The sequence below is a fragment of the Chiloscyllium plagiosum genome, chromosome 17 (assembly GCF_004010195.1).
Source record: "Chiloscyllium plagiosum isolate BGI_BamShark_2017 chromosome 17, ASM401019v2, whole genome shotgun sequence".
Lineage (NCBI taxonomy): Eukaryota > Metazoa > Chordata > Chondrichthyes > Orectolobiformes > Hemiscylliidae > Chiloscyllium > Chiloscyllium plagiosum.
In genome coordinates, this window is record NC_057726.1 from 72,171,409 (window position 1) to 72,198,585 (window position 27,177).

Genomic DNA, 27,177 nt, shown 5'->3' on the forward strand with positions numbered 1-27,177 from the left:
CTGGAAAAGCGCAGCAGGTCAGGCAGCATCCAAGGAGCAGGAGAATCAACGTTTCGGGCTTGAGCCCTTCTTCAGGAAGAAGGGCTCATGCCCGAAACGACGATTTTCCTGCTCCTTGGATGCTGCCTGACCTGCTGCGCTTTTCCAGCAACACATTTTCACCCCTCACAGATGAACAAGGCAGCCTTTGTGTGGAGCCAGAGAAAATGGGGGAGATACTAAATGAATATTTTGCATCAGTATTTACTGTGGAAAAGGATATGGAAGATATAGACTTTAGGGAAATAGATGGCGACATCTTGCAAAATGTCGAGTTTACAGAGGAGGAAGTGTCTTGAAACGGTTAAAGGTGGATAAATCCCCAGGACCTGATCAGGTGTACCCGAGAACTCTGTGGGAAGCTAGAATAGTGATTGCTAGGCCTCTTGCTGAGATATTTGTATCATTGATAGTCACAGGTGAGGTGCCGGAAGACTGGAGGTTGGCAAACGTGGTGCCACTGTTTAAGAAGGGCAGTAAAGACAAGCCAGGGAACTATAGACCGGTGAGCCTGACCTCGGTGGTGGGCAAGTTGTTGGAGAGTATCCTGAGGGACAGGACGTACATGTATTTGGAAAGGCAAGGACTGATTTGGGATAGTCAACATGGCTTTGTGCGTGGGAAATGATGTTTTTCAAACTTGATTGCGTTTTTTGAAGAAGTAACAAAGAGGATTAATGAGGGCAGAGCAGTAGATGGGATCTATATGGACTTCACTACAGCATTTGACAAGTTCCCCATGGGAGACTGGTTAACAAGGTTAGATCTCACGGAATACAGGGAGGACTAGCCATTTGGATACAGAACTGGCTCAAAGGTAGAAGACAGAAGGTGGTGGTGGAGGGTTGTTTTTCAGACTGGAGGCCTGTGACCAGTGGAATGCCACAAGGATCAGTGCTGGGTCCTTTTGGGAAAGCAAATCTTAGCAGGACTTATACACTTAATGGTAAGGTCCAAGGGAGTGTTGCTGAACAAAGAGACCTTGGAATGCAGGTTCATAGCTCCTTGAAAGTGGAGTCGCAGGTAGATAAGATAGTGAAGAAGGCGTTTGGTATGCTTTCCTTTATTAGTCAGCGTATTGAGTACAGGAGTTGGGACATCATGTTGCGGCTGTACAGGACATTGGTTAGGCCACTGTTGGAAAATTGCGTGCAATTCTGGTCTCCATCCTATCAGAAAAATGTTGTGAAACTTGAAAGGGTTAAGAAAAGATTTACAAGGATGTTGCCAGGGTTGGAGGATTTGAACTACAGGAAGAGGCTGAACAGGCTGAGGCTGTTTTCCCTGGAGCGACGGAGGCTGAGGGGTTACCTTATAGAGGTTTACAAAATTGAGGGGCATGGATAGAATAAATAGACAAAGTCTTTTCCCTGGGGTTGTGGAGTCCCGAACTAGAGGGGTGAGAGGGGAAAGATATAAAAGAGACCTAAGGGGCAACTTTTTCACACAGAGGGTGGTACGTGTATGGAATGAGCTGCCAGAAGATGTGGTGGAAGCTGGTACAATTGCAACATTTAAGAGGCATTTGGATGGGTACATGAATAGGAAGGGTTTGGTGGGATATGCGCCGGGTGCTGGCAGGTGGGACTAAATTGGGTTGGGATATCTGGTCAGCATGGGCAGGTTGGACCGAAGGGTTTGTTTCCATGCTGTACATCTCTATGACTCTATGATGTGCTTCTTACTAAGACCATCGGGCCATATAGGGCGATGGGTCAGACAATCAAAAGTGCAGTTTAACAACTTCTAACAAGTATGTTAAAGGAAGGTGGTGAGGTGTAGCCAGAGTGCTGCAGAGCTTCGGCAAGATGGTGAAGGCCAGCTGCCAAAAGTGAGAGAATGGCAGCTCAATGTTCCAGGATACAGGACCTTCAGGTGAGACCAGGATGGAGCTAAAAGAGGAGGTGGTGTCACAATTTTGGTCATGGAATCTACTACAGCAGTAAGCAGTGATGACATCTTAGGAGGCCCTCAAATGAAGCAATATTGGTTGAACGTAAAAACCAGAAAGGAACAATCACATAGCAGGGAGTGTACAGTAGGCCTCCTAACAGTCCAAGAGGCTTAGGAGAGCAGATATCTTGGCAAATTTCATGCAAGTGATGAAAGTAATACATTAGTTCAGCGAAGAGATTCATTTTGAAAGGTTGAGTTTGAATGCTGAATACAGGATTAAAGACTAGATTCTTAGCAGTGTGGAGGAACAGCAGAATGTTGGGGTCCATGTACATAGATCCCTCAAAGTTGCCACTCAAGTTGATAGGGTTGTTAAGAAGGCATATGGTGTTTTGGCTTTCATTAACAGAGGGATTAAGTTTAAGAGCAGTGAGGTTTGCTGCTGCTCTATAAAACCCTGGTTAGACCACACTGGGAATATGTTCTGGCTGCATATTATAAGAAGGATGTAGATACTTTAGAGAGGATGCAGAGGAGATTTAGCAGGATGCTATCTGGATTGGAGAGCATGTCTTATGAAGAGAGGTTGAGGGAGCTAGGTGAGTTGATAGCGGTGTATAAGGTAATGAGGAGAATGGATAGAGTTGATGGCCAGAGATTTTTCGCAAGAGCAGAAATGGCTATCATGAGTCATCATTTTAAAGTGATTGGAAGGAGGTATAGGGGAGATATCAGAAGTAGGTTCTTTACGCAGAGAGTTCTGTGTGCGTGGAATGCACTGCCAGTGGTTGTAGTAGAGTCAGAGACATTAGGGACATTTACGCGACTGCTGGACAAACACATGGATGGCAGTAAATTGAGGGGTGTGCAGGTTAGGTTGATCTTAGATTAGGATAAATGCTTAGCACAGCATTGTGGGCCAAACTGTGCTGTACTGTTCTATGTTCTATGTAATGCAGATACGATTGTTGTCTGCAAAAGTCTCTGGCTATTTACTCTATCTGTGCCTCTCATTACCTTGTACACCTCCATCAAGTCACCTCTCTTCCTTCTCTCCGTGTGAAAAGCCTGAGCTCACTCAACTTCTGTTGATAAGACATGCCCTCCAAACCAGGCAGCATCCTGGTAAATCTCCTCTGCATCCTTTCTAAAGCAGCTACATCCTTCTGATAATAAGGTGACCAGAACTGGACACAAGTATGGTCTAACCAGGGTTTTATTGAGCTGCAGTAAAACCACGTGCCTCTTACACTCAAAATCAATCCCCCTGTTAATGAAAGTCAAGACAACATACAACGCCTTAACAAGACCAGCAACTTGGGTGGCAACTTTGAGGGATCTATGTACGTGGATCCCAAGATCAGGTTGTTTCTTCCAAACTGCCAAGAATCCTGTCTTTAACTCTGTATTCAGCATTCAAATTCGACCTTCCAAAATGAATCACTTCACATTCATTCAGGTTGAACTCCATCTGCCACTTCTCAGCCCAGCTTTGCATCCTGTCAATGTCTTGTCATAGCCTGCAACAGCCCTTGACACTATCTACAACACCACCGACCTTTGTGTCATCGGCAAACTTACTAACCCACCTTTCCACTACTTCAACCAAGTCATTTATGAAAATTACAAAGAGCAGAGGCCCAAGAACAGATCCCTGCAGGATACCACTGGTTACCGACCACCAGGTGGAATACTTTCCATCCACTACCACTCAGTCTTCTTTCAGCCAGCCAATTCTGTATCCAGACAACCAAATTTCCCTGTATCCCATTCCTCCTAATTTTCTGAATGAGCCTGCCATGGGGAACCTTATCAGATGCCTTACTGATATCCATATACAGCACATTTGCTGCTCAACTTCCGTCAACTTGTCACATCCTCAAAGAACTCGATAAGGCTTGTGAGGCGTGACCTGCTGACTATCTTTAATCAAAGTATGTTTTTCCAAATTGTCATAAATCCTATCTCTCAGAATCCTTTCCAGTACCTTGCTTTCCATAGACGTTAGACTGACAGGTCTGTAATTCTCAGGGATTTACCTATTCCCTTTCTTGGAACAAAGGAACACCATTCGCCTCCCTCCAATTAGCCGGTACTACTCCCATGGAGAGTGAGAATACAAAGATCATCGCCACAGCCGCAACAATCTCACTTCTCGCTTCCTGTAGTAACGTTGATTATATCGGGTCTGGCCCTGGGGACTTATCTACTTTGATGCTTCCCAGAATTTCCAGTGCATCCACTTTCTTAATATCAATCTGTTCAAGCCTATCAACGTGGTCCACAGTGTTCTCACTATCAACAAGGTCCCTCTCATGAATACTGAAGCAAAACTCATTACATTCATAATTGTTCTGGAAAAGGACAAGGATGGCCCGAAATCATACTAAAGTGGAAGAAGTCTGCTTTTAATAAGTTCAGATATAATTTAGCCATAGTGGACCTGGAAGTAAATCTGTCACAGAACAGTGGAAAGGTGGAGCCATCAAATCCTGTGAACTCTGGATGTTGAGGGATATACAGTGTTGGATTGAGAAAGAAGGAGAAACCTTTGGAAGGTACCAAGTGCTCAGAGCAGCACAACTCCGGAGGAGTATTGAATATGCAAGAGGAAGCTTGAAAGGAAGATTAGGAGAGCTAAAAGTGGGCATGAAAGGATACTGGCAGGCAAAATAAATGAAAGTCCTAAATTGTTTTACAGGTACAATAAGGATAAAAGGGAATTGAGGGAAAGAATAGGGTCTATTAAAGGACCACGGTGGTAACTTGTACCTGGAGCCAGAGGATGTAGGTAGGCTTCTAACTGAACATATGTTGGTATTCACAAGTGCAAGGGATAGCTATAGAAATCAGGAAAATAGTCTGTGATACAATTAAAGAGATTAGCATCAACGGAGAAGGTGTTCTGAGTGGCCTGACAGGCTTAAAACTAGTTAGATCTCCAAGTTATTGAGTGAGGCAAGAGAGGAAATAGCACGGATGCTTGCAAACAATTTCAATTCCTATCTCACCAATGAAGTGCTGTTATACAAGAAGGGAGCAAGGGATAAACTAGGAAACTAGGCACGCTGTCTAACTCTATGGTGAGGAAACTATTGGAAGCAATTCTGAGGGACAGAGTTAATCTCCATTTTGAAAGGCAGTGATTAATTAAGAACAGTCAGCACGGTTTTGTTAAGAGGAAGTGATTTCTGACCGATCTGACTGAGTTTGATGTAGTCTACTTGGACTCCAGCAATGCTTTTGAAAAAGTCCCACATGAAACTGATTGTGAAGTTAAGAGCCCTTAGGTTGCAAGGAGATTTGAAAAATGGATGTACAATTGACTGAGTAGCAGAAAGCAGAGTGGAATGGTTCAGGAGTCGTCTTTGATTGCAGGTGTGTGTCCAGTCAGGCCCCACAGGGATCACTGTTGGTGCTCTTGCTGTTTCTGCTTTATATAAATGATTTAGGCTTGAACATAGAAGAGTTGATCGTAAGTTTGCAGATTATACAAAAATTTGTGTGGGTGTAAATAGTGAGGTGATCCTTAGACTACAAGAGGATATAGACAGGCTGCTCAGCAGAAAATGGAATTCTGTTTGGATAAATGTGATGTGATGCCCTTGAGAATGACAAGCAAGGCAAGAGAATACATGAGCGGTGGGGCCCTGGGAAGCACCAAAGTTTACAGGGACCTTGCATATCTGGTGGTCCTTTAAGGTATCAGGACAAGTGGATAATGTGGTTAAGAAGTTACATGATATATTTATCTTTATTAATTGAGGTAGAGTGTTTAAGAACAAGGGGGTTATGCTGGAATTACATAAGACTTGGTTAGACAATAATTGTGTGCAATTCTGGAATCCACAGTATACAGGAGGAATGTGATAGCGCTGGAGAAAATGCAGCGGAGATTTACCAGCATGTTGCCTAGACTGAAGAGTATGTTATGAAAAGAGATTGGAGAGTGTGGGTTGTTTCCTTAGAGAAGAGGAGATTGAGAGGGGTCATGACTGAACTGTGAAAACTAAGAAGGAGAAACTTTCTCCTTGTTGGAGGGGATCATTGACCAAGGGGAAGAGGTTAAAGGTAAGGGGGCAGAATGCGCTTAGAGGAGATGAGAGGAAAACCTTTGTCACCTAAGAGGGTGGTGAGAATCTTGAACTTTCTGCCTGTAGGAATGGTAGTATCAGTGACCTTTGTAACATTTAAGAAGTCTTTAGGTGTGCACCTGTGATGCCACTACAAGGTTATGGGCAAGTGCTGGAAAACGGGATGATAATTATGCAAGTTAGCTAGCTGAGCTTGAAGGTTGTTTTCAGATGTTTCGTCAGCATGACTAGGTAACATCATCACAGAGTATCCGGTGAAGTGTTGATGATATGTCCAGCCTCTCTCTTTATAGATCTTGGTTTCTTATGGTGGGTGATGTCATTTCCAGTTTTCTTTTCAAGGGAAGGTAGATAGGATTGAAATCGATGTGTTTATTGATGGACTGCTGGTAAGAAAGCCATGCCTCTAAGAATTCCCATGTACATCTTTGTTTCGCCTGTCCTAGGATGTGTGTTGCCCCAGTCAAAGTGGTGCTCTCCTTTGTCTGTATTTAAAGAAACTAGTGAGAGTGGGTTGTCTCTTTTGATGGCCAGTTAATATTCATGTATCCTGGTGGCAAATTTCCTGCTAGTTTATCCGAAGTAATTTTTTTTTTTTACAGTTCTTGCATGGTATCTTGTAAATGACATTAATTTTGCTGTTAGTATCTAACGGATCCTTTAGGTACATTAGTCCCTGCTTAAGTGCATTCGTAGGTTTGTGGGCTACCATGATGCCAAGAGATCTGAGTAGCTGGAAGTCATTTCTGGTATATCTTTGATGTAAGGTAATGTGGCTAGAGTTTTTGGTTGCATTGTGTCTGCTTGTTTGGGTTTGTTTGAGGAATTGGTGGATTGTGTTTATTGGGTAGGCAAAAGTGAGGACTGCAGATGCTGGAAACCAGAGTTTAGATCAGAGTGGTGTTGGAAAAGCACAGCAGGTTTAGCAGCATCCGAGGAGCAGGAAAATGGACATTTCAGGCAAAAGCCCTTCATCAGGAATAGAGGCAGGAAGCCTCTAGGCTGGAGAGAGTTTCCTGCTCCTCAGATGCTGTCTGACCTGCTGTGCTTTTCCAGCACCACTGTTTATTGGGTACCCATTTTTCTTAAAAACATTGTATAGATATTTTTTAGATTAGATTACGTACAGTATGGAAACAGGCCCTTAAGCCCAACAAGTCCACACCGACCCGCCAAAGCGTAACACACCCAGACCCATTCACCTACATTTACCTCTTCACCTAACACTACAGGCTATTTAGCATGGTCAATTCACATGACCTGCACATTTTTGGACTGTGGGAGGAAACCGGAGCACCCAGAGGAAACCCACGCAGACACGGGGCGAATGTGCAGACTCCACACAGAGTCGCCTGAGGCGGGAATTGAACCCAGCTCTCTGGCGCTGTGAGGCAGCAGTGCTAACCACTGTGCCGCCCACTTCTTTTTTCTTCTGCTTTTTGTAGTTCTTGAGTGCTGCAGTGTGATGTAGCTCATTGAAATAATGTCTTGATGCAGCTCTGTTTGTAAATGTTGGGATGGTTGCATCTGAAGTTAAGTATTTGGTCTGTGTTTGTTGTTTTTCTGTAGACGCTGGTTTCGAAGCTCTCCGTTAACTGTACGTTCAGCGGTCACGCCTAGGAATGGGAGTCTGCTGTCGTTCTCCTCTTTTGTGAATTTTATGCCTGTCAGGATATTGTTGATGGTGTTGTATGGTTTCTCTAATTTGTTCCATTTGGTGATTACAAAGGTGACAAAAGCAGACCCAAAGTTTGAGTTGGATAGATGGGAGGGCAGTTTGTTCAGGTTACTGCATTACTGCTTGCACTATGAACCCTGACCTTGGTGATCCCATAGGTGTTCTGTTAACAAGTCAATGGGTGAGAAGGCATGGCCTTCTAACCAGAACTCTATCAATAAACACATCGATTTAGATCCTATCTACCTTCCCATGGAAAAAAGAACCGGAAATGACATCACCCACCTTAAGAAACCAAGCCCTATAAAAAGAGAGGCAGGACATACCACCAGTGCTTCACCAGAAACACTCACTGGTGATGTTTCCGAGTGTGGTGATGAAACGTCTGAATACAAACCTTCAAGCTCAGTGAGCTAGCTTACAGAATTATCATCAACATGTGCTACAGATTTTCTCAAAAATCACTATTATAATACTTGGATGGTTGTTTTTGACTGGCACAGATGTGATAGGCCAATGGACCTTTCTCTGTGTTGTAGATCTTCATGGTTCTATGACTCCATGTCAAGGTTTAAGATATTGTTCTCTTTGAACAGGTAATGAAAGAGATCAAGGAGCAGAACATTAAGATTTATGAATTTCCAGTTACTGAAGATGATGAAGATAATAAATTGATAAAGAAGTTTAAGGTAAATTGGTTTTCTCATCGTGTGCAGAAATCCATAGCTCACTGTGAGAGGTTGTCAGTCTCCACACAGCACTGACAAAACTACACACCTCCCTCAGAGCATGCTACTGTCTGCACAACACTGACTAAACCACACACCTCACTCAGAGCATGTTATTGTCTGCACAGCACTGACTAAACTACACTCCGAAGTGACAGCTTGTCAGTCTCCACATAGCACTGACTAAACCACACACACACACACACACACACAGAACATGCCACTCTCTGCACAGCAATCTATTTCTAAGATGAATCCTTTTTCTGATCAATTAATCCCTCTTCTTCTATTTATACTGTTTACTATGTCACCTTGCTAATAGTTCCTCCCTTCTCAACCATGTTAGTTACCCCAAACATTCAGGGAGGTTTGTTTGATATAACCTATACTTTTCCTGTCTCTGGTCTGCTTATTCTTGTCCAGTCAGTCAGTTATTCCAGACACGCTTTTCAAGGTTGGTCTGATCACAACTGCTGTCAGCCTCAATATGATATCATCAATTATGGCCTCACCAACATCTTACATAGTTGTAGCATAGCCTTCCTGCTGTTGAATTCTGTGCCTCAGCTAATAAGGATATCCCAAATGCCACCTTAACAACTTAGTCTACATGTCCTGCCACCTTCAAGGATCTGTGCAATACGCCTAAAGGTCCCTCTAATCTTCAATACTTTGAAGGGTCATACCTTTCATCATACAATCTCTGACCTTGATAGCCCACGTTAAGGCATTGACGTGCTCAGAAAATCCGGAGTTCATTGTAGTTTCCTCCCAAGATGGGGATGATTATTCATGTCCAAAGGATTTTTGGATTTCACCTAACAAGCATTGATATGGACTGTAGCCCCCAACAATTTATCGTTAGTTCTTCATTCTGTCCATGCCACTGTTAGTTTTGGAAAAGCACAGCAGGTCAGGCAACATCCGAGGAGCAGAAGAATCAATGTTTCGGGCATAAGCCCTTCGTCTGGATGGGAGGGGAAGGTAGGTAAGAATGCAATAGGTAGATGAAGGGCGCGGAGAAGGTGATATGTTGGAGAGGAAGGTGGAGCCAATAGATGGGAAAGACGAAGGACTGGTCAAGAGGGCAGTGCTGAATTGGAGGTTTGGGACTGAGTTAAAGTAGCAGGAGGGGCAATGAGGAAACTGGTGAAATCCACATTAATCACGTGGGGGATGCAGGGTCCAAGCCAGAAGCTGAGAACATCTCTGGGACACCCGCACCAACCAATCCCCCCCCACCCCTAAAGCTGAACACCAACTGCCCCTCCCACCTCCATCGTTAAACCCTAACCAACCAATGCCAGGAGGAAGGACACCTCATCTACCATCTTGGGCCCTGCAATCACACAGGACCAATGTGGATTTCCTCTCCCCTCACCTTTTCCCAATGCCAAGCTTCCAAGTCTGCACCACCCTCTTGACCTGTCCATTATCTTCCCTATCTATCTCACAAGCCTCATTCCTGATGAAGGGCTTATGCCCGAAACGTCAATTCTCCTGCTCCTTGGATGCTGCCTGACCTACTGTGCTTTTCCACCACCACACTTTCGATTCTGATCTCCAGTATCTGCAGTTCTCACTTTTTCCATTGTTAGTTTTGCTAAAACTTACTGAGATATTGATTAGATTAGATTTCCTACAGTATGGAAACAGGCCCTTTGGCCCGAAATATCCACACTTACTCTTCGAAGTGTAACCCACCCAGACCCATTCCCCTACCCTATATTTACCTCATGCACCTAACACTATGGCCAGTTCACCTGACCTGCATATCTTTGGATTGTGGGAGGAAACCGGAGCACCCGGAGGAAACTCTCAAACACAGAGAGAATGTGCAAACTCCACTCAGACAGTCACCCGAAGCGAGAATCGAACCCGGGTCCCTGGTGCAGTGAGGCAGCAGTGCTAGCCACTGAGCCGCTGTATCTTGTCTATTGTTCATCAATTTCTGATAAACTTCATTACAGAAGGAATATTCTGCTGCTGTCTTCATTACCACAAAGTTCACACCTTTTCATGGATCTTGAAATTTCTCATTCAGTTGGGAATTTAGCCAGTGCCTCCACTGCAGTCCCTATCCATTGTTTCATTATGTTTTCCACAATCCCTTTTTATTCTTTGATATGTTATTGCAGATTGATGCACTCAGTTGGTATATCTATGAAGTATACGGTTAATTTTCTTTGAGGTAAAAACAATGACTGCAGATACTGGAAACCAGATTCTGGATTAGTGGTGCTGGAAGAGCACAGCAGTTCAGGCAGCTTCCAAGGAGCTTCGAAATCGATGTTTCGTTCTGGATTAGTGGTGCTGGAATTCTCTTTGTCAGTTTAGCTCGTACCTTCAAATCCATTGCTACAACTTCATTGAAGTCTGCTGCTCATGAGAGATTCATTATGGGACAGGATGTTCTTTTTTTAACCCCCACAATTATCACATTTAATTCTGATCTCTTCAAAAAATTTAGTCAGTTTAAATCCCTTATTCCTACACATTTTAGTGTTTTTAACTTTTGAGAAGATGGCTGGGCCAACTGTTGGTGAAGTTTTAAGATAATTTTTTTTGTCCCATTCAACTACTAAGCCCAGTGCCAATGACATTTCTTTGCTATTTTGATTAGAAAAGTTAGGCCTTACTAAAGGAATAATTATAGATTGTGTAAGCTGAAAATCTACTGACCTCCCAAAATTAATTGCTTTGACATGTTTCATGTCCAGTTTTATTTGAGCTTTGTTCATAGGCGGTTTGCTCAACAGTAAGGCCATTTCACTTGATACCAAACCTGTGCTGATAAAGTGGTTTGTCACTGCTATTTTACATACAGTTATCGTGTTTTCATTGACTTAAGTGTGTTGTAATTCCCAACCTTGAACAGGTAGAACTCTCAAACTCTTGATGTTTCTTTCGTCCTTATTATCTACAGAATTTTGATAATGCTCTAACCCAATGCACTCCACACCTTGGGCATGTATTCACTGACGAGCAGCATTTTTATAATTTGAGCATTCACCTCCTTGTGACCAGTACAATTTCTTCAGTTTGATTGATATGACCCCTCCCCCCTTTTCCTGCAGCTTCATTTTGAAAACCTCGCTGTTCCATTCAGGAAATGATTGCATCATAATGTCTCGAGCTACAGCCAAAAACTCTTCACCATTCCCATGCATTCCTGGGCTTCATTCTTCCCTTGTAGTTTCCTGATTCCTGCCTTATGTCCTAACTGCCAAAGTTGTGTTTATCTTAGTTGCTTTTAGTTATGATCCTTCTTTGCTGTTGACGCTTGTGTTCAGTGTATGGGCAGGCTCAAAATGCAGCTACAATTGAATCCTCTTTTTTGTGTTGCCATTTGTGTCAAGAAGGTTGCTAAAAATTAGTGTTTTCCCAGGAGTTTTTGTAAAGCCTCTGATATCTGTTCTGAAGCATCTTTCTTTCTGAAAATCTAACTGAAGTTAATACTCTGGACCCACCTATGTTCCACACTTTAGCACAGTCAAATAATTTAAAGACAAAAATTGAGTTAGGAGATTTTGCAATCACTCAAACTCTTGTTAAATTTCATTATATATTCTATGGAGTATCTCTCCAGCTTTATAAATTTATTCAAGTCTGACTATGACTTGTTCATTTACCAAGTCATTAGAAATTTTTCCGTAATTTTTAATAAATTTCCAAACCTTGGTGAAAAGTCATGCCCCGACACATGACACTTGGCTTTAACTATTTTCTGTAATTCATACATTGTCATGTTATGTCTCGATATCTTAATTTCCAATCACCACCTGTAGGGAACCATCCTATGCTACCACTATACGTAGATTACAACACAGCTAATGAGAAATCAAGGCACATTTTTTCTTTGGAGCGAGGCACAGTTTTTTTTTCTCTTGCTGCATCTCTCTGCTTTCATCCCACGGCAGTGTCGCAGCTGGCCCCTATCTGTATGTGCTCATAGACAGTTAATATTCACCAGCTGTTCCTCTTGACCCTAACAGTAACATGAATAAATCTTAATATTGCGACTGAGCAGGCGTATTTTCAGAGATGTGGATCTGACTATGACTGGAAGCCATGTTGAAATGGATATTCCACAGCTGGAGCCAGGATTTGATTTTGAGAGCAGTGTTCTCTGCCCCATTGCCCCTGCTGCGGATTCTGCTGTAACCAAGTAGAGATTGAGGGTAATGATGATCTTTGCTCTCTGTAGGACCATGTACCACTGGCAGTCGTTGGAAGTACTCTCGTCTTTGAGGTCAATGGGCGAAAGGTTAGAGGTCGCCAGTATCCATGGGGAGTTGCAGAAGGTAAATGTTCTGTTGATTTCAGCTTTGGAATTTAAGCATTTTATATAATTATGTCCAAGCACCAACCAGCAATCAAGCCCATGGACCATCTCCAGACAGCACCACTCTTCCAGATGTAATGTCTGTGACTTCAGGACCAGACCTTCAGTTATGACACTCCCCACCCCACCCTTTACTTCCCCCTCAGGACCAGGCATTCAGTCAGGGGTAGGCAATGGCCTACAGGTATTATTGTTACATTATTAATCTCGAGACCCAGGTAATGTTCTGAGCACCTGGGTTCGAATCCCACCTTTGCAGATGGTCAAATTTGGATTCAGTAATAATCTGGAATTAAGGTCTAATTATGACCATGAAACCATTGCTGGATTGTCAGGAAAAACCAGTCTGGTTCACTAATGTCCTTAAGGGAAGGAAATCTGCCATCCTTACCTGTTCTGGCCTACATGTGACTCCAGACCACTCATTGTGTGAGTGATTCTTAATTGTCCTCTGGGCAGTTTGGGGATGGATAATAAATGGTCCAGCCAGTGACACAATATTTTAAAAAAGTCACGACCCTCCTTCCTTTCTCAGGATCAGGCCTCCAATCATGATCACTCCCTTCCTCCTCACTCCCGAGTGACTGTTATATCCTAAGCAGTTGTTTCCAACTGAGTTCTTTAACTGTTTCCATCTCAGTTTTGATTTTGAATGCCTGTAAGCTTCATCAGAGCCTCCTGCAAATCATACTTTCAAACAGCTTTTGTAAGCTCCTCCTTGGCCTCCACACCAGGGCATCTGCACGTTAAGACTCCAAGCTGACATCTTCCACTCAATACCAACATTTTTCCAAGTTGGGTCCCCCCTCTATTTTATGGTTACTATCAGGATTGTTGAAGTCTTGCTGGGCAGTCCTGGCTATAGGCATATGCAAACTCAAATTACATTCAAGAATTCATTTTGACTGTATGGACCCACAGTGCTAAATTTCTAAATCAGAATGCTGTGGGGATTGGAGGGGAACTTGCATGTTTATTCCTAAATGGAAGTGTTCATGGGTTTGGAAGGTGTTCACTGAGGTGCCATGGTGAATTTCTGCAGTGAATCTTGTAAATAATACATGTTCCTATTACTGAGCATCAATGGCAGAGAGAGTGGATGTTGAACATGGTGGCTGGGGTGACAGACAAATCAGCTGCTTTATCTGAGATGAAGATTAAGTCCAGTATTGCAGCTGATGCTCATCAGCTCATCATGGATACCTTGTTTTGAGTTGATACATCTGTTTGAAATCTATCCCACTCAGCTCAGGCATGGACAGTCTATCTCTGTGACAGGTAGACTGGTGAAGTCAAACTTATGTGGGTTTGCCCTCTTGCTACTTTGTTCCCTGCCACTGACTCAGTCTACCAGCTGTGGTCAGCACAGTCAATAATGGCGCTGAACCACATTTGTGATGGTGAGCAATGAAATCAATTGAAAACATGAAATGTAATGTGGAAGATGTGAGATTATCCACTTGGAAGAGGCTGAAAGTGTCGATGTACAAAGGTGTGCTTGTTGATAAGTCACTGAGGGCTAATATGCAGGTGCATCAATCTATTAGAAAGGCTAATGGTATTTTGGTTTTTATCACAAGAGGATTTGAGTGGAGAGGTAATTGCATCAATTGTATTGTAGCTTGGTTGCACATAGCTCCTGAAGTACTATGAGCAGTTTTGGCTTGCATAGAGTAATGCGATGAAGGTTCACCAGACTTGTTCTCGGGCTGGCAAGGCTGTTCAGAGTAGAAATTGGGCAAACTGGGTCTTTGGTCTTATTGAAACCCGCATAATATTTAAAGGGCTACACAGGGTGGATGCAGATAGATGGGGGTCTTGTTTTGGGGGTCTAGAACCAGGGGCCAGAATTTAAAAGTAAGGGGGAGACCACTAGGAACACAATGAGGTGAAGTATTTGTTTTACTCAGAGGATAGTGAAACCTTTGGAATTCTCCAGCAGAGGGGGCTGTGGAAGCTCAGGTGTAGAGTATTGGTCTGAGATTGGTGTTTACTAATCCGTCGGTGGTACAAAGGAATAGATTCTTTGGATTATGTGGAGAAAAGGCACTGAAGTGCTCGATCAACTAGGATCGTATTGATTGCAAAGAGAAGCAAAGAAGAATTACGAGAAAAGGCAAACAGTTAACATCAAGAGAAATCCCAAAGTCTTCTACAGGCATATGCATAGTAAGAGTTGTTACAACAGGAGCAGAGCTGATGAACAACCACAAAAAAGGGATTTACACAAGGAGCATTGCTATGGTGTCAAATAAATACATTTTGCATCTGACTTTACAAAGGAGGCAAATGCTGCTCAGGCCATTGTGACAAAGGAGGAAACTCTATCTGTAAAAAGAATGAGGCCATAGATTTCGAATAACATGCAAATGTTATGACCAAAAATACATTTTCACACAAGTAATTAGGTAAATGGAGTACAGTCAGTTCTGCTATAATGCGGTGGTTATGTTTTTGTGCAATTCTGTGTTATAAGAAAATTACATAATACCATTTAGACTAATGGGACCATGATCCCATTATAACCAATACATGTTTTAAAACTTCGCGCTTTAGAAACAGTGCCCTCAATTTGTCAGTCGTGTTATAGCAAATTCATGTTAGCGAAATGCGCATTATAGCAGAACGACCTGTACACTGCCTGGAAGTATGCTGGAGGCAAGCTCAGCTGAGGCATTCAAGAGGGCATTGGGGTGGGTCTTTGGATAGAAATAGTGTACAGGGATATGGGGGGAAAGGATCTAGGTAATAGAACTGGCGTATGCACGAATGGACTGAATAGCCTCTTTCTGCATCTTACTGATTCTGTTTGTTCACGTGTGTTTGATTTACAGCCAAGATACCAGGGCACTGCTGTGCTTGTCTTATGTGTTACCATAATTATTTGGATAGAAGTAGTGGGTGTAAGTATGGGGAAAATGCAGGAGATTGGCGTTAAGTAATGACGTTCATTTTAAGAGTGCACCTTCTGCACTGTAACAAGTTTGTAATTCAGTGAAGAATGGAGCAAATCTGATGGGCTGAATGGCTGATTCCTGTTCCTTATGACAAAAGAGCAGAATTCCAGAAGTGAGGTGAGAGTGACTGCCTTGATATCAAAGCTATCTTTGATCAAGTGTGGCATCATGGAACCCTATGAAAACTGCAGTCAGTGGGAATTGGGGGATAATTTTGTGAATGTTTGTTAAACAAAGGGATTGTGGGTCAAAAGCAGGTATATCGAATTAGGCCACAGATCGGCCATAATTTCATTGAATGGCAAAATGGGTTCAAGGGCTGAATGGCTTACACCTGTTGCTATTAATTCCTTGCACAACTGATGATCAGTAGCAACAGTATATATCATCTACAACGTGTGCCACAGAAATTCATTGTTGCTGCTGAGACAGCACCTTCCAAACCCACAACCACTACCATCTCTAAGAACAATGGCAACTGATACATGGAAAACCACCTCCTGTTCCCCTTCAAGCCATCCTGACTTGGAAATATATTGCTGTTCTTTTGTTGCTGAGTCAAAATCCTGGAATTCCCTTCCGAGCAGCATTGTGGTCTAGGCTGTGGTTCCAGAAAACAGCTCACCACCTTCTCAGGGCCAACTACAGACGGGTAATAAATGGCACATCCCATTTTTAACAAAAGCACCAATATGTTTATCAGTGTACAGAGATCAGAGGTGAATGAAGGGATTAAAATGCGGCCTTTGTGTGGAGCCGCGGAAAATGGGGGCGATATTAAATGAGTACTTTGCATCAGTATTTACTGTGGAAAAGGATATGGAAGATATAGATATGGAAGATGTAGGGAAATAGATGGTGACATCTTGCAAGATGTCTATATTACACAGGAGGAAGTGCTGGATGTCTTGAAACGGGTAAAGGTGGATAAATCCCTAGGACCTGATCAGGTGTACCCTAGAACTCTCTGGGAAGCTAGAGAAGTGATTGCTGGGCCTCTTGCTGAAATATTTGTATCATAGATAGTCACAGGTGAGGTGCTAGAAGACTGGAGGTTGGCAAACGTGGTGCCACTGTTTAAGGAGGGTGGAAAGGACAAGCCAGGGAGCTATAGACCGGTGAGTCTGACACCGGTGGTGGGCAAGTTGTTGGAGGGAATCCTGAGGGACAAGATGTACATGTATTTGGAAAGGCAAGGACTGATTAGGGATAGTCAACATGGCTATGTGTGTGGCAAATCATGTCTCACAAACTAGATTGAGTTGTTTGAGGACGTAACAAAGGATTGAGAGCAGAGCGGTAGATGTGATGTATATGGACTTCAGTAAGGTGTTCAACAAGGTTCCGCATGACAGACTGATTAGCAAGATTAGATCTCATGGAATACAGGGAGAACTAGCCATTTGGATACAGAACTGGCTCAAAGGTAGAAGGCAGAGAGTGGTGGTGGAGGGTTGTTTTTCAGACTGGAGGCCTGTGACCAGTGGAGTGCCATAAGAATCGGTGCTGGGTTCTCCACTTTATGTAAATGACAAAAATGATTTAGATGCGAGCATAAGAGGTACAGTTAGTACAGTTAGATGACACCAAAATTGGAGGTGTAGTGGACAACCAAGAGGGTTACCTCAGATTACAACAGAATCTGGACCAGATGGGCCAATGGGCTGAGAAGTGGCAGATGGAGTTTAATTAGATAAATGCGAGGTGCTGCGTTTTGGGAAAGCACATCTTAGCAGGACTTAAACACTTAATGGTAAGGTCCTAGGGAGTGTTGCTGAACAAAGAGACCTTGGAGTGCAGGTTCATAGCTCCTTGAAAGTGGAGTCGCAGGTAGATAGGATAGTGAAGGAGGTGTTTGGTATGCTTTCCTTTATTGGTCAGAGTATTGTGTACAGGAGTTGAGAGGTCATGTTGCAGAACATTGGTTAAGCCACTGTTGGAATATTGCGTGCATTTCTGGTCTCCTTCCTAATGGAAAGGTGTTGTGAAACTTGAAAGGGTTCAGAAAAGATTTACAAGGGTGTTGCCAGGGTTGGAGGATTTGAGCTATAGGGTGAGGCTGAACAGGCTGGGGCTAATTTCCCTGCAGCATCGGAGGCTGAGGGGTGACCTTATAGAGGTTTACAAAATTACGAGGAGCATGGATAGGGTAAATAGGCAAAGTCTTTTCCCTGGGGTGGGGGAGTCCAGAACTAGAGGGCATAGGTTTAGGGTGAGAGGGGAAAGATATAAAAGAGATCTACGAGGCATCTTTTTCACGCAGAGGGTGGCACATGTATGGAATGAGCTGCCAGAGGAAGTGGTGGAGGCTGGTATAATTGCAATATTTATTTGGATGGGTATATGAATAGGAAGAGTTTGGTGGGATATGTGCCGGGTGCTGGCAGGTGGGACTAGATTGGGTTGGAATATCTGGACGGCATGGACAGGTTGGACCGAAGGGTCTGTTTCCATGCTGTACATCTCTATGACTCTATAACTGAAAAATAGTATCTTGCACTTATTTTCTGTGATTGATTATTGTCACATGTACCAAGATACAATGAGCATTGTTTCATGTGCTATACAGGCAGGTCATATCATACAAAGTGCATCAGGGTAGCAGAACAGTGCAGAATGCAGTAATATAGCTGTAGAGAGAGATCAGAATTAACAGCAGAAAAGAAGCTGTTCTTGAATCTGTTTACATGTATATTCATTTTTTTCCTGCCTTCTGCCTAATGGAAGTGTCAAAAGAGTATAATTGGGTGGTGAGGGGGTCTTTGATTATATTAGTTGCTTTTCTGAGGCAGCAAAAAGTATGGATAGAATCAATGGCTGATTTGCATGATGGACTCAGTTGTGTTAATGACTGTATGTAGTTTCTTGTCTTGGAAGAACAGTTGCCATACCATGGTGTAATGCACCTGGATAGGATACTTTTTATGGTGCATCTATAACAATTGGTAAAAATCCTTCTGCACATGCTGAATTTTCTTAGCCTTCTGAGGAAGTTGAGACACTGTGCTTTCTTGATCATCGTGTTGAGGTGGGTGAACCAGGAGAGATTGTTGGTGATCATCCCTTCAAGGAACTCGACGCTCTCGACCCTTTCCATCTCAGCATCACTGATTTTTGCAGAAGGAGCATGCTCTGCACTCTGCCTCCTGAAGTCAATGACCAGTTCTTTTGTTTTGCTGACGTTGACGGAGAGATTGTTGGCTTTATACCTTGTCGCTAAAGACTCCATCTCTTTCCTGCATTCTGTCTCGTCATTGTTTGGGTCCCAATCTACAGTAGTGGTGTTGTCAGCAAATTTGTAAATGGAGCAGTAGAAGAATTTGGCCAGTCATGAGTGTGTAAGGATTATAGTAGGCATCTGCTGTGGACCTGTTGCATTTACAGAGATGGGAGCTGAGACCTAGGTCTCTGAGTTTGGAGATTAATTTGTTTAGAAGGAGGAACTGTAGTCAATAAGTCGGAGTCTGACCGATATCCTTGTGATCCATACGTTCCAAGGATGAGTGTTGAACCAGCGAGGTGGCATCTGCTGTGGACCTGTTGCATTGATAGGTGAGTTGCAAAAGATCAAGGCAATTTGGTGGGCTGGAGTTGATGTGATCCATGACTAATCTCTTCATAATTATGGAGGTCAGAGTCATCAGGCGGTATTTATTGAGACAACTGCATGGTTTTTCTTTGACCATGGTGATCTTCTTGAAGCAAGCGGGGACTTCAGATAGTTGTAAGAACAGATTAAAAATATCTGCGAATAATCCCACAAGCTGGTCCACACAGGATCCAAGTGCACAGCCGGGTACTCCAATTGGACCAACTGCAACGTGCTCAGTGAGGCAGTGGCAAATGGTGGAGACTCGTCATGCTTCCATTGGAAAGACGGGAGCTCTTTCCTATCCTTGGAGGTAAGTATGGTGGTATTAGTTCTACAGGCCAGCCTCAGAAAGCTGTCAGTGTTACTTCAGAAAAGAAGTTTACAATCTTGTATGTCAGTGCCACTTGTCTTATACATTGGTCTGATTAACATCCATCAAAGTTAAAAATCACCCAACACCAGGTTATAGTCCAACAGGTTTATTTGAAAGCACAAGCTTTCAAAGCACTGCTTCAACCACCTGATGAAGGAGCAGCACTTTTAAAGCTGCATGACACTGTAAACCTTTGCCATAAATTCTGTGTCCTATGGTCCTGCTCCACAACCACCTGATGAAGAAGCAGCGCTTCGAAAGCTAGTGCTTCCAAATAAACCTGTTGGACCTGGGGTTGGGTGATTTTTAACTTTGACAACCCCATCCAACACCAGCTCCTCCAAATCATAATATCAAACAGTGAAATAATATGAATACCTTGGGAATATAAGCCAAGTACTGAGGATGCTAGAGATCCGAAACAAAAGCAGAGAATATTGGACAAACTCAGCAGGTCTGGCAGCTCTGGAGACCAAAAGAATTAATGTTTTGAGTCTGATATGACTCTTCATTTATATTATAGAATCCCTACAGTGTGGAAACAGGCCAGTTGGCCCAACAAGTCCACACCGACCTTCCAAAAAGTACCCCACCCAAGTCCATTCCCCTACCCTATTACTCTACATTTCCTCTGACTATTGCGCCTAGCTTATGCATCCCTGAACACTATGGGACAATTTAGCATGGCTGATTCGCTTAACCTGCACGTCTTTGGATGTGGGAGGAAACCGGAGCGCACACAGGAAACCAAGGCTGGAATCAAACCCAAGTCCCTTGTGCTATGAGGTAGCAGTGCTAACCACTGAGCCACCGTGCCACTCTAAATTTACTTTATCTTCCTCCACAGATGCAGACTGACTGAGTTTCTCCAGCGTTCTCTGTATATAATCAGTGTACAGAGATCTGGTTTGACATTGATGAATAGTTACTTAATAGTTGCAATCCTGTGCATTCAGTGTTTTACCCCCTTCAGAACCAGATTGTTGAACCCTTGTGAACTGTTGTTACAATTCAAAAAAGCTGCAACATAACCAGCTAACTGTATACATCAGCTACTCCCACTGAACTATTTTTAATAAGTTCACACCTGTCGATCTATCTGAGATCTCCACACAAATGTCTCATACAGACAACCTGGAATCTGTTTGACTAAGTTTGATGACACCACAACTGTAGATGTTGAATTTCCCAAACGTGGTGCAGCCCAGAACGTCAGAAACATGTCCATAAATGACAAAGATTCAATTTCAAGGTTGCTACCTGAGTGCTGAATCAAGTGCAGTTTCCATTTCAGCGTTGAAGAACAGTGACTGGCTGAAAACCGCATACCATTTCAAATGAGAGATAAAAATGGAAATCTTATTTTACTGGCACATGGTTTTATTTTTCCTGTTTGTTTTTGCATCTCATTTCAAAATGACTGATGTCAGGCTTACTGAGTGTTTACAGAGTCAGTCTAAGAGACTACAACAACATATGTTTATCTTGTCCTAACTGAGCAGTAATTCAGTGTTTTACCCCCTTCAGAACCAGATTTTACAGCCTCTTGTCATATTCCACACAGTGCAGTAGTATTTCTGTCTCAGCTGTCATGTGATAACACATGCAACTTTGAATGTCCAGTTGGATATAGTGAGTTGTAGAGAAATTGCTATTGCAGAGAGAGCCAGCGACGAGTCAGGAAGGAGGGCTGGTGTCAGCTCAGGTGAGAACTCTGAGCAGCTGTGAGCAGAGAGTCGCAAAGGAGTGAGTGGGGTTAGAGAGAGCTCAAGACAGGGTGTGGGATCCAAGAGAGCCTGTAATGGGAGCACACATAGAGACTCTTAGGATGGTCCTGTGTGCAAAGACTGGTGCACAGATGGTGATTGAGAGGTTCTGAAGGGGAGATTGGCAGGGCAGTGGGGAGGATGTGGTTTGAGGTTGGTAGTGAAAGATGAGGTGCGAGCCATTATTGGCATCAGATGAAGGGCACACACCTTTGAAGAGAGCGATTGCAGCAAAACAGTAGATGTACTCCAAGCCAAAGTATTTGTGAACATGGTTGATTCTCGCCAGCTACTGCAGTCTCTCTGGGTGGGGTGTGTGTGTCGCCATCTACTGCAGTCTCTCAGGTTGTGGTGGATATGTTGTGGAGGTGTTTGGTGTCCTGATGTATGAGGCTTTCTCTGGACTGAAGTTGTTAACATTTGCTCTTTTTTCCAATCTTTTCCAGTTGAAAATGGAGAGCACTGTGATTTCTCTCTCCTGCGCAACATGCTGATCAGGTAAACCCTCTCGCTGACCAATGATAAACCTTGCTCTTGCTGTCTGATTCTTCTTATATCTCAAGAAGTAGGAGTGGGAGTACACTTGTCAATCCTGCTCCCCATTTCTGTCCTAAATGATTGTCTCCTTATCCTTAGATTCTGCCCCCATGTTCTAGATTCACCAACAAAATGAAAGCAATCTCTTTGTGTGTGTCCCATCAATACACTTCCTGTGGGGCAACCGTCTTATCCTAAGGACCAATCGAGGGAAACTTCATTGAAATATATTCTTCCTTAAATATGGAAACTGCAACTACACGTAATATTCCAAGTGTGGTCTCTCCAAAGGTCCATACAATTTGAAGAAAACTTCTTTATTCTGGGTGCACCGATTCCTTTGCCATAAACACCAATGTGCCATTTATTTTTCTGCTTGCTGTACCTGCATGCTGACTTTCCACGTTCCTTGTATGAGTACACCCAAATCCTGAAACTTCCAAGCCTTTAAGTATTCTATGTTTCTGATCTCCCCAGATTATACTTCAACAGCTACCTTGTTGCCGACTAAGTCAACCTTCCTATGTCCTCCTCAGAGCGTACACTCAGCTTCCCTTCACAGTAAACATTGAAACATTGCTTTCAGATTCTTCTTTGAAATCATTAACATAGATTGTATAAAGCTGAGATCTGAGCACTGACCGTGTTGATACTCCATTACTTAACAACCAATTTGAAAATGCCCCATTTGTCTCAATTCTCTGTTGCCTCTGTTAATTAGTCTCCATCCTGAATAATATGCTCAAACTCCCAGGACCCTTACCTTCCGGTGCAGCACCCCTTTGAATACCTTTTAGAAAACCACGTATGCTACATCCACTGGATCTCCATTGTCGCTAATCGGTTTTCTACTTCCCATTTACTAATATGGTTGTATCTATCACATGACATGTGCAATAAGGTCTTCATTTTGCCTAGTTCTGTATCTCTGGGTGGTTGGTGGTGGTGAGTGGGGAAGCTCCTGTCTCTGGGTGGTTGGTGGTGGTGAGTGGGGAAGCTCCTGTCTCTGGGTGGGTGGTGGTGGTGGTGAGTGGGGAAGCTCATGTCTCTGGATGGTGGGTGGTAGTGGTGAGTGGGGAAGCTCCTGTCTCTAGATTGTGGGTGGTGGTGAGTGGGGAAGCTCCTGTCTCTGGGTGATTGGTGGTGGTGGTGAGTGGGGAAGCTCCTGTCTCTGGGTGGGTGGTGGTGGTGAGTGGGGAATCTGCTGTCTCTGGGTGGATGGTGGTGGTGAGTGGGGAAGCTCCTGTCTCTGGGTGGGTGGTGGTGAGTGGGGAAGCTCCTGTCTCTGGGTGGGTGGTGGTGAGTGGGGAAGCTCCTGTCTCTGGGTGGGTGGTGGTGAGTGGGGAAGCTCCTGTCTCTGGGTGGGTGGTGGTGAGTGGGGAAGCTCCTGTCTCTGGGTGGGTGGTGGTGAGTGGGGAAGCTCCTGTCTCTGGGTGGGTGGTGGTGAGTGGGGAAGCTCCTGTCTCTGGGTGGGTGGTGGTGAGTGGGGAAGCTCCTGTCTCTGGGTGGGTGGTGGTGAGTGGGGAAGCTCCTGTCTCTGGGTGGGTGGTGGTGGTGGTGAGTGGGGAAGCTCCTGTCTCTGGGTGGGTGGTGGTGAGTGGGGAAGCTCCTGTCTGTGGGTGGTGGTGAGTGGGGAAGTTCTTGTCTCTGGGTGGGTGGTGATTGGAGGAGCTCCTGTCTCTGGGTGGTTGGTGGTGGTGGTGGTGCGTGGGGAATCTGCTCTCCCTGGGTGGCTTTTTTATAAGTGCTTTGGATGTGAATGTTAGAGGTATGGTTAGGAAGTTTGCCATAACATCAAAGTTTTTGGTGTGGTGGACAGCCAAGAAGGTTACATCAGAGTGGCAGATGAAGTTTAATTTAGATAAATGTGAGTTGCTAAATTTTGGCAAGGTAAATCAGGTTAGGACTTTATAGATGAATCCCTACAGTGTGGAAACAGGCCATTAGCCCAACAAATCCACACCAACCCACCCAGACTCATTCCCCTACCCTATTACTCTACATTCACCCCTGACTAATGCACCTAGCCTGCACACCCCTGAACACTATGGGCAATTTACCCCTGAACACTATGGGTAATTTACCATGGCCAATTCACCCAGCCTGCACAGCTTTTGAGATTGTGGGAGGAAACCGGAGCACCTGGTGGAAACCCACGTACACATGGGGCGAATGTGCAAACATTACACAGGCTGGAGGCTGCCCGAGGCTGGAATCGAACCCAAGTCCCTGGTGCTGAGAGACAGCAGTGCTAACCACTAAGCCACCGTGCCACCTCTGCACTTAATGGTAAGATCCTATGGAGTTTTGCTGAACAAGGAGACCTTGGAGTGCAGGCTCAGAGCTCCTTGAAAGTGGCGTCGCAGGTTGGCAGGGTAGTGAAGGTGGTGTTGGGTCCGCTTGCCTTTATTGGTCAGTGCATTGAGTATAGGAGTTGAGTGGTGACATTGCGGCTATACAGGACTACATTTAGAATACTGCATTCAGTTCTAGTCTCCAAGAAAGATGTTGTTAAACTCGAAAGGGTTTAGAAAAGACTTAAAGATTTTGCCACGTTTGGAGAGTTTGAGCTGTAAGGAGAGGCTGAATAGGCTGTGGATGTTTTCCCTGGAACTTCGATTACTGAGGGGCGACCTAACAGAGGGATATGGATATGGTGAATAGTCATGGTCTATTCCCAGGGTAGGGGAGTCCACTAATAGAGGTTTAAGGTGAGAGATGAAAGATTTTGGGCGGCACGGTGGCACAGTGGTTAGCACTGCTGCCTCACAGCGCCTGAGACCCGGGTTCAATTCCCGCCTCAGGCGACTGACTGTGTGGAGTTTGCACGTTCTCCCCGTGTCTGCGTGGGTTTCCTCCGGGTGCTCCGGTTTCCTCCCACAGTCTAAAAGATGTGCAGGGTCAGGTGAATTGGCCATGCTAAATTGCCCGTAGTGTTAGGTAAGGGGTAAATGTAGGGGTATGGGTGGGTTTCGCTTCGGCGGGTCGGTGTGGACTTGTTGGGCCGAAGGGCCTGTTTCCACACTGTAATGTAATGTAATCTAATCTAATCTAATTTTAAAGGGAACTAAGGGGAAACTTTTTCATGCAGAGAGTGGTGCTTGTATGGGATGAACTGCCAGAGAAAGTGGTGGGGCCTGGTACAATTACAACATTTTTTTTTTAGATTAGATTACTTACAGTGTGGAAACAGGCCCTTCGGCCCAACAAGTCCACACCGCCCCGCCGAAGTGCAACCCACCCATACCCCTACATGTACCCCTTACCTAACACTATGGGCAATTTAGCATGGCCAATTCACCTGACCTGCACATCTTTGGACTGTGGGAGGAAACCGGAGCACCCGGAGGAAACCCACGCAGACACGGGGAGAACGTGCAAACTCCACACAGTCAGTCGCCTGAGTCGGGAATTGAACCCGGGTCTCTGGCGCTGTGAGGCAGCAGTGCTAACCACTGTGCCACCGTGCTGCCCATTTAATAGGTATTTAGATGGGTATATGAATAGGAAGAGTTCAGAGGGATATGGACCAAATGCTGGTAAATGGCCTCGGTGGCTAGCACTGCTGCCTAACAGCACCAGGGACCTGAGTTCAATTCAGGCCTCAGGCAACTGTGTGGAGTTTGCACATTATCCCCGTGTCTGCGTGGGTTTCCTCTGGGTGCTCCAGTTTCCTCCCACAGTCCATAGATGTACACATTTGGTGGATTGTCCATACTAAATTGCCCATAGTGTTCAGGGATGTGTAGGCTAGCTAGATTAACCATGGGGAAAAGAGATGCAAGGTTACAGGAATAGGGTGTGGATGGGAATGGGCCAATATAGCTTTCTTCCACACTGTAGGGGTTCTATGATTCTAAATGGGACTAGATTAATTTAGGACATCTGGCAGACATGGATGAGCTGGACCCAAGAGTCTTTTTCCATGCTGTACATCTCTATGAATCTCTGTAATCTGAATATTGTGCTTTTTTTTGAATCACAGGACACACATGCAAGATCTGAAAGATATCACCAACAACGTCCACTATGAGAATTACCGGAGTCGCAAGTTGGCTGCAGTGACTGGTAATGGGATCGATGCCAGTAAGACGAAGGGACCCCTCACTAGGTCAGTCTTATAATGGACCTTTGTGAGCTCATGTCCTTCCAGAGGTGAGCTGCTAACACAGTCTATCACTAAATCTAACTGGGTGCAGAGTAAAGCAAATTGAGGTATGAGCGACTCTTCAACTTCCGCAAAGCATGTCGCACATTTGCTTGTATCTGCTGTCATCTTGGCAAACAATTCAGCAGACCAACACGTTCCCTGGCCCAATGTAATGTTGACTTTTAACTGCTCTCTGAAATGGCTGCAGCAAGCAACTCCATTGTAATGAGCAGCTCCCGAAAATTCAGCAAAGGTATGAAGCAGGCACACTACCTGACAGTAGAAATTGCAGAGGCACAGCCAACCCGGGCAACCTCCACACTATCTCCCAGAGGCTTGTACTAGAATTGGGAGGTTAGCACATGGTCCAGTCAAACAACAGCCAGACAGCCAATCAGATTTTACAGCACTGTGACCATTCTTGAATATCTCCTGGGGAATTACAGTGCAAGGGGAGTGTTTGGGCTGGGTTTCCTGTGGACTGTGCAAGGAGAGTATTGGGGGATGTTTCCTGTGGACTGTGTGAGGGGAGTATTGGGGGATGTTTTCTGTGGACTGTGCGAGGGGGGTATTGGGGGACGTTACCTGTGGACAGTGCGAGGGGAGTATTGGGCGGTTTTCTGTGCACTGTGGGTGAACTCACCCTAACATGTCATGTTGAATGGCAGGAGTCCATTGGCTGAAATGGAGGATGAACGTCGGGAGCATGTGGCCAAAATGAAGAAAATGGAGACAGAGATGGAGCAGGTCTTCGAGATGAAGGTTAAAGAGAAAAAGCAGAAGCTGAAGGACTCTGAAAATGAGGTACGACATTGCACCCATTGGTCGTCTTTGACTCGACCTCACTTCTATTCTCTCTCTCTCCTCAACCTCTTTCTCTCTCCCCTCAGTCTCTTTTTCTCTCTCAGGCTCTCCTCAGTCTCGCTCGCGTGCCTCTCTCTCACTTGCATCTCTCTCGCACTCGTGACTGGCCCTCTTACGATCCCCACTCGCCCGCCCCCCCCCTCGCCCGCCCGCCCCCC

The 27,177-nt window shown here is 44.4% G+C and overlaps 1 protein-coding gene across 1 annotated transcript in view; it reads left to right on the forward strand.

Moving 5' to 3' along the window:
- LOC122558656 (septin-7-like) overlaps positions 1-27,177 on the forward strand; it is an 82,407-nt gene that overhangs the window by 46,136 nt on the left and 9,094 nt on the right. Inside the window, exons 7-11 of the mRNA XM_043707455.1 lie at positions 8,304-8,396; positions 12,643-12,739; positions 21,915-21,966; positions 25,991-26,116; positions 26,824-26,959. Of these exons, the coding sequence (XP_043563390.1) occupies positions 8,304-8,396; positions 12,643-12,739; positions 21,915-21,966; positions 25,991-26,116; positions 26,824-26,959 (504 nt within the window). The remainder of the gene's footprint in view (positions 1-8,303; positions 8,397-12,642; positions 12,740-21,914; positions 21,967-25,990; positions 26,117-26,823; positions 26,960-27,177) is intronic.